This window comes from Gopherus evgoodei, chromosome 7 (genome assembly GCF_007399415.2).
Source record: "Gopherus evgoodei ecotype Sinaloan lineage chromosome 7, rGopEvg1_v1.p, whole genome shotgun sequence".
Taxonomy (NCBI): Eukaryota; Metazoa; Chordata; order Testudines; family Testudinidae; genus Gopherus; species Gopherus evgoodei.
The window spans coordinates 48,909,082-48,917,444 of NC_044328.1; the positions used below are offsets into that span (position 1 = coordinate 48,909,082).

Below are 8,363 nucleotides of genomic sequence, written 5' to 3' on the forward strand. Positions count from 1 at the left end.
TGGAGCTTTGGGTATACCTTCACTGGACACTACTATGCCCTGGTGCAGGCCTCTTCTGTGACTGCATCCTTCAGTTCACCAGTCATTCAGTCAGTGGTGCAGCATTGTTCCTTGGACCTGCATCCTCGATGAATATTGCATGCTGGTCAGCCCCACGGTTGCATACACACTGGGACCATCACTCAACGAAGAAAGAAAGGTTCTTACCTTACAGTAATTGGAGTTCTTCTATCCATCCTCCTTCCCCTCTGCTGCAAATCCTTTCTTAACAGAGATTCCCAGTAGAGAAGGAACTGGAGATGCGGTTGGTCTGTGCCTCCCCATATGCCCTCGGTTCAGACCATAAAGAGGTGCAGGTAAGGACCAACAGACACTGATAGGAAGAATGTTCTAGTCTCAGGCACATGGAGTGCATGTGTACCCACAGTGGAAATACACGTCTTGAAGAACTCCAGTTACTGTAAGGTAAGTAACCTTTCTTTCACACTGGTTAAGAGGGATTGCAGGCCTCAGGCCTTTGAATCTTCTCATGCAACTTCCTCCTAGGCGTTCACTCCACCTATTCTAAGATGCTGGACCTTTCTGATCAAAGGTGTACAAACAACTACCAAACATCTTTTCCCAGAGAGAGAGCAGAAAGACGTTTACCAATGTACAGTGACCTGAAGGACTTTTATTAAAGAGTAATCTGATATCAAACCGCCCTGAATGTATCTGCTAGCTGTTTGATTTCTTCAAAGAATGATGAAAGGCATTGAATGCAATACTCAAGGTGAACTTGGCTGTCATTCTAGTGATTTAAAAAGGGGAAAAAAATCTGTTCTGCTAGATTGGATGGTAGCCCAGGAGAATCTGTGAGACTGCAAACTTTAATGTATTTTTAAAGGGAACTATGAATTGCTTGTCAAGTGCACCTCTATATGGTCATACGTGACTATACTTTACTAAGAGCTTTTAAGGTCTAGAGTGATTGGCCTCAGAGCTGCTTCCCAAACGATTCTGAAAGATGAACATCTCTTGTATGTATTTGATGTTTCCTTGGATCGGTTGTCCTTACAGGCAAAATAGAGGGCAAGAATGTGGTTGGATTATGGCCAGAGAAAGCTAATTCTGAAGTCAAGTGAGGACTCATTAGTCTGCTAAAGTTGGAAGAAGAGAACTAGATGCTAGAAGAGCAGGCATGAGTATGCCTTCCCTTCAGGGGTGTAATCTGTCACTTTTTGGTTAAATGGAAAGTTGAATTACTGATTTGTTCTCTTAATATTGATTAGTGTGTATCACGCAGAAATAAATTCTGTCCAAGAAGGCAATTTGTGACTTTCCCAATTGCATCAGACTTAAACAGAAGAATTGTTTTTGGCTGGCAGACACGTGATAAACACATAAATCGCTAGACTGTCACAGAAGAAAAAAAAGTTCAAGACATCTGTTCTGTCCTCTTGGAGGGAAGCTTGTCAGGTTCTCTACCCCAAGGATCAAAAGTAAGGTTTGACACTTCCAAGATATTGTTATGAGCTAGGTGAAAACTTATGGATTGAGGTAAAGCTCCACTGACATTGATAGATGTGAACTTGCCCTTCAATTAACAAGTGTAAGTATAAACCCCCACCTTGGCAAAAGGAGTGTATGAACTCATCCAGGAGCTTTAGCTAGGCACTGTTTTGGGTAGGGATGTTTGGGAGTGGGGCACAGGATGGGAGGCAGGAAAGCAAACAAAAAACACTAGTTTAAAAGATGGAGACAGCCTGAAGGAGCAGCTGAAAGCACAGTAGGTGACACTGGAAGAAAGCTCGGGGGAGACCCTTTTTGGGTCAGTGCTGCAGCCTGAAAAGGATGCTGTTGGTGCTATGAGCAAAAGAAGCTATTTCCTGCCATGTAAGTCCTTCTGCATTCAAAGATACAGGACTTAGTACGTTCTTTGTAAAGAAACAAAACTGTGTCAAAGTAGTACCTGACTGTCACCTATTTCTCCTCAACTGGAACAACCTAGTAGACACCACATTTTATGCTATCCATTCAGGTCAAAATGGACAATATTGGTTTTGCCAAAGGACCTTGTAATCTGGGATCCATGGCAGCCCATGATTTCTAGAACCTGAAGTCTGAATTTTTGATTTTCAAACTAGTCTTGTGTTCTAACCCAGTTCTCTCTTTAAGATATATATATTCCCAACATTAACTTTGTTTTAATAAAGTTTTTGATTGTGAATTGTCATTTATAGCACTGAGTTTCTTAAAAATAAACACCAAAATAAAACTAACAGAAATACTTCAAATATTTATATCCAAATAATAAAATCACATGTAATACACTAACTGCCGCTGAAATGTAAACGAATAAAATAGGAAACATCAAAAATCCATAGGTATTCCCGGAAAAACTGTTTTGTAAGGTATGAGGCATATAATTGACATCAAACTAAATGGAATGCACCACCACCACCACATTCAGCATGTGTATTTAAGAGCTAAAAATAAGCCTGGCCTACTGTTGTCACCTTTAACCCCTTCACATCAGTTCCAAACAGTTGATTTTGAGACGGAGATATTGCAACTCCTGGCACCTAGGAGTTAATAAGACAGTATTTATGATGGGTAGATTCTGGGAACCTTTTTCTCCATAGTGACAAGTTCCTATGAAAGGGATGTGTGGGAGGAAAAGGAAGAACTATGTTCTTTGATACATGTGTGTAAAAAAAAATTAAAAAAATAAAAAAAAACCCACACGCTTTCTACATAGATATGTAAATATTGACCTGAAAGTACCTTCACTGTTTTCTATATAAAAAGCACATTTAAAAGAATAACCTGAGTCTTAACAAGTATGAGTGCCATATTATGATCTGATAAGATTTCATTATTTTTGCATAGATATCATGATGTATTAATAATTAAAATTACGCTACAGTTGTCAGAATATATTTGGTGATACATTATGCTTTTTATTTTTCACTTGCTAATTGACAGTGATTTGAAACTACTGCTGATGGCAGTAATGTAAATATTGTGGCTTGTAAGACACATGAAAAGTTGTTTTTAGAGGTTTTCTTCTACATGATATATTTCCTACACTTTACTTTTTTATACTGAAGTATACATTAGAAAAGTCTCAATATAATAAAATTGTAATTGTTAACTAATACTAGCACAATGATAACTATTTCTGTATCTGTTTCTGATTTTTAAAATGTATTGAAAGTTGTCATTAAAAATAATGGTGAAAGACTTGACTCGGTGATTTAAGTATGTCCGTTGAGATTAAAAACATAATTTAAATTGCTTTTTTATAACAGGACAAGTAATTATATAATCTAACAAACTCCTAAAAATATGTTAACTTAAGAGCATAATGGCATATTAGAATCACAGAAGTATTGGAGCATAAACTTTCGTGGCTGAATACCCACTTTGTTAGACGCATGCGAAAAGCTTATGCTCCAATACTTTTGTTAGTCTGTAAGGTGCCACAGGAATCTTTGTCACTTTTTACAGATCCAGACTAACACGGCTACCCCTCTGATATTAGAATCAGACACTCATAGGACTGTAAGGGACCTCAAGAGGTCATCTAGTCCAGTCCCCTGAACTCATGGCAGGACTAAGTATTATCGAGATCATTCCTGACAGATGTTTGTCTAACCTCTTAAAAACCTTCACTGATGGAGATTCCATTGCCTCCCTGAGCAATTTATTCCAGTGCTTAACTACCCTGACAGGAAGTTTTTCCTAATGTCCAACCTAAGCCTCCCTTGCTGCAATTTAAGTCCATTGCTTATTGTCCTATCCTCAAAGGTTAAGGAGAACAATTTTTCTCTCTTTTGTAGTAACAGCGTTTTATGTACTTGAAAACTGTTATCCTGTCCCAGCTGTCTTCTCTTCTCCAAACTAAACAAAACCAGTTCTTTCAGTCTTCCCTCATAGGTAATGTTTTCTAGACTTTTAATATTTTTTGATGTTCTTCTCTGGACTTGCTCCAGTTTGGTTACATCTTTCCTGAAATGTGGTGCCCAGAACTGTATACAATACTCCAGTTGAGGCCTAATCAGTGTGGAGTAGTGAAAGGAATTTTTTTTTTTGCCTTTTTTGTAACAGTGTCAAACTGTTGATTCATATTTAGCATATGATCCCCTATAACCTCCAGATCCGTTTCTGCTGTATTCCTTCCTAGGCAGTCATTTCCCCATTTTGTATGTAATGTAATATGCTTATAGAGACTGAAGTCCCAGAGATGACTTGGTAAATACACATGAGAAAGGAATTGCTATATATGTATGGTCCCCTACAACTATGAGCTAGAAGCTGTGTGTATGTCAACTGCGCAGGGGCTGATCTGTACAGGAGACTGCTTTCTCTCTAAAGACAGAGAAATAGACATCTATGGCCAGGAGTTGGGATGGGGAACTCCCGATTCTTTACACACAAACTCTCTATCTAGGATCTTAGGCTTTCTCCTTTTTCTCTCTAATTTTGGGGGTTGTGCTCCACTGGCTTAGCTTCACGATTACTGGAACTCTGGTAGAGTGTATTACCCTTCACCTCATGAATCTCAGGGGAAAACTACCTGCCAAACTTGCCTATTCATGATTACAGTCTGACCATCAGTAGCAGTAACAGCCCTTCTTCATCTCCCTGGCTCTTCTCTGTTTTAGATATATAATCATAGAATATTAGGGTTAGAAGGGACCTCAGGAGGTCATCTAGTCCAACCCCCTTCTCAAAGCAGGACCAATCCCCAGATTTTTACCCCCGTTTCTAAATGGCCCCCTCAAGGATTGAACTCACATTCCTGGATTTAGCAGGCCAATGCTCAAACCACTGAGCTATCCCCCTCTGCTGAAGAGAGGAACTTTCATCTGTACAGCTTCTTTAAATATCTGGACCTAATGATTGCCAGATCAGTTTGTTTGATTTTGCTAGATATTGTGTTAAGATGTACAGGGCTTCCCATAAGCTTTCATAACTACCTGTCTGGGGATGGGAGGGGAAATAGTTGACAGGTCATTGGGTTCAGAGACTATTGTAATAGGTAGAGGAGGTGAAGTTAAGAAGTTTGATGGGGTTGTGGAGACACTTGGCACTCAGGTACATAGGATTTTGGAACTTGGGAAAGGGCAGTTGTTCACTTGTCGCTGGGAAGAGTGTGTGAATTGGGGACAGGTTTGGGAGCAAAGACAGTCAAGGTCATAGCACAGGTTTTTGAGAAGAGAATTAGAAGATGGAATCTAGAAGATGGACTGAATTAATGAGGAAGTGGCTGGCTGCATGCCAGAGAAAGGAAGAGAAGGGCTGGGCATGCACTCAGATTGTAGCTAGTGTCCTTCTATAACATTCCAGCTCAGGAGCATGAACCTGAACAATGTTAAGATTTTAGAAAAGTGTGTCATCATTGTGGAGTCTTTGGCTGCACACCTGACACGTGACTTGTGACAACAGATTTCAAAATGTTCAATAAATGTCAGTTTAATACACTTCATTACTGCTAACTTAAAAAGTAAAAAGATCCCCAGTCTGATAATTACGTGGTTTGAAAGATCTGGAGTCTATACTTTACTACTTGTGAATTAAAAAAAAATACAAATTTTAATTTTCTTTTTTTATTTTTCTTTTGGACAGGTGCAAAATTTTCACAGCTGCATTCAAGTAACTGAAGACTTTGTGTCTCCAGAACATCTTGTACAGTCATTTCACTTAACACAAGAACTGAGGCTGTCAAAAGAAGAAATCAATTATGATGATAAAATGCAGGTAAGAAATGAATTCTCAACTAGAACTTGTTCTGAAGGCACCACATGCTCTGATTCTGATTGAAATATGTAACTGCGTGTGTGGTCATTTTCTAGTTGTTGTTCATAAATAATAGGAACAATAATCAATGTGCTTATTTGGTCCCCATGAACCTGAGGGAGATGTGAATGCAATGGTGTAAATGACTTTCAGTTGAATCACTGTTTTGGTATTTCACAGTGTGTTTAAAATATCAAGGCGTTTCCTTTTGGACTAATATTTTTAACTTAATCTTTTTTTCATCCACTAAGCCTAGGACTCAGTCCTAAACCTAGTTACATACCATGCATTAAGTGTGACTTTTTTATCACTTGTATCTTACTGAAGAGTGTCTTATACTTCTGCAGGTTAAAAATATCTTGTATCATGCAGTTAAGGAAATGGTGAGAGCTCTGAAGATTAATGAAAATGAAATGGAAGATGTGGAAGAAAACTAAAGCGCTTGCTGCTTTTTTATGTTAAAGCATCAGATGGAGGTTATTTTTTCAATTACATGATGAACAGTGTGCACACTAATTTAAGCTTCACAAACCATCAGTGCCAAGAAAACATAGTCATCGTATTTACTTGTTACTGAGACTGCAACAGTATAGCTTCATAGATCACAACTACTGTGATTAAATGTTACTTACTAAAAAAAATGAAGCAGCATTCTGCTGTCTTGTACTATAATGTATATGAAGTTTGTGAAATGTCAAAGATTTAAGATGTATTTATTTTTTGAAAAAAACCCACAAAATTCTATGCTATATTGTTGATCAAATGTAAATGTGACTTGTACAGTTTGCTAAAATAACTCTGGTATTTTTCACTACATTGAGACAGTTACTGTGAGAGTAGGACACAAACACCAGCTATTGCCTGCATTTGGGACATTGCTGAATCCGCACAGCAGTCATGTCATTATCTGAAAATAACTGCCAAATAATTGTAAACTTTGTAAAATATAAAGTATATAAAGTAGATATTAAATACAGACACTTCAGTATTTTATTGAAGCTATTCAGTGTACAATTAAACATTTTCAAAAGGTGTAATTTATTTAAAAGATTGTCTCATTTTGGTAAAATTTATGTGAACTTTTAAAGCTAAATATTAAACTTAATATGCTGTGTAAATATATACATATATACATTCAATGATGTATTTTTTTAAAACATTGGCTTGCTTTAATTTGTTAAAAGTGCAGGTGTTACACATGCTTTGTACATTGAAGTTGAAAGGGGTTTTGCATTTTCCATTAAAATGACTTTATCAAATGTTGTCTCGTGTTTGTTTTTCATGTTTGTGGCTCATTTGTGACAGACACACTTGTCTGAGCCATTCACGCCTTCACGGTGATTGCAGATGTCTCTGTTGTAAAGCTGCCTACTGTGAAAAATTGGAATGTTGTATGTTAATTAGTGTGCACCATTCACCCTCTGCCATTTTTAATATGAAACTGCTAATGGACATGCTGGAGCACAGTTCAAGTGGCTGAGCCAAAGAAAGCTATCTAAGAATAAAAATAATTTAAACATTCTTTATGTTGTGTCTTCAATAACAGAGATTCTTTTGTTTTGAGGGGAAGGGAATTTCCATAGAACAAAAAAAAAAGTTCTCTATTGCTTTCAGTGATGGGGAACTTGTATGCTTATTATAAAAAATAAAACTCTATAATGCTCTAAAACTGAGAAAAAAAAACAAATTTGATATTTCTCTAGCTGGTGATATAGCCAAAATGTGATAGCAGTAGGTATGCCACTGCCAAATGAAAGAACATATGTAACAAAGTGCTAGTGTTTGAGGTAGGGAGAGGTAGTATTTTAAATTGCATTAAAAAGTTGGATGATATACAAAATAATTTCAAGTGTTTTAGTGAAAAGAATTATTTTTTTAAAGGAACATGTTTTGAGTTTAACTGGTTAGAAAAATTGCAATTGATTTTGCAGTTACTCAGCAATATTACTGGAATAAGTTGATATGCATTATCAGTTATGTCTTAAGTTTACCTTAAGTTATATATTGCTTCTCCCTGGGTTCTGTACAGAGCACAGAGGGATGGTAGCATTTGATAGCTAAACTATTTGTTGAATATACAGCAAGCTGTTAAGCTCTCTTAGCCAAGCCATAGGAATGGTTTCTTTTCAGGAACAGAATTTGAGTAGAAATCAGTTTTAATGGTAGCTAATATTTACTTTTAAGAGGTTAAACCTGGTGTAATTTGATCTTGACCCAAAAAATAACTCTTGTTGCACTGTTTCTTTGGCTGAAAAGATTTAACATTTTTGGGAAGATTTTTGAGGCTTTGGGTTTGCAGTGTTGTTGCAGTTAATCTGGTCTTAAGTAAATAAGAAAAATAATTTTGTATGGAATACACCTGAACACCACACTACATGCATGCAGTTTTAGTGCAGAACATAGTCTTTTTATTAGAGTTGAAGTTACAGTACTCCTTGTGTAGTCTCCAATTTTGATAGTTTTATCACAAAAGGGAGGAGTATCATTTTATATGCTGATATTCACAATACAAATATTTATGTGGATTATAATTGTTTATCTGTGTGCACTGACAGACTCTTGAACTTTTCTTTCTCCAG

The 8,363-nt window shown here is 36.9% G+C and overlaps 1 protein-coding gene across 9 annotated transcripts in view; it reads left to right on the forward strand.

The window, feature by feature from the left end:
• JMJD1C (jumonji domain containing 1C) overlaps nt 1-7,043 on the forward strand; it is a 331,267-nt gene extending 324,224 nt beyond the window's left edge. For 5 of the 9 annotated variants that reach the window (XM_030568486.1, XM_030568485.1, XM_030568490.1 and 2 more), the window contains 2 exons: nt 5,614-5,745; nt 6,132-7,043. In XM_030568486.1, coding sequence (XP_030424346.1) covers nt 5,614-5,745; nt 6,132-6,221 — 222 coding nt within the window. In that variant the 3' untranslated portion in view covers nt 6,222-7,043. Of the gene's footprint in view, nt 1-546; nt 3,428-5,613; nt 5,746-6,131 lie in introns of those variants that run through there. The other 4 variants (XR_004001175.1, XR_004001174.1, XM_030568489.1 and 1 more) reach the window with 4 other exon arrangements.
• The last annotated feature ends 1,320 nt before the right edge of the window (nt 7,044-8,363 follow it).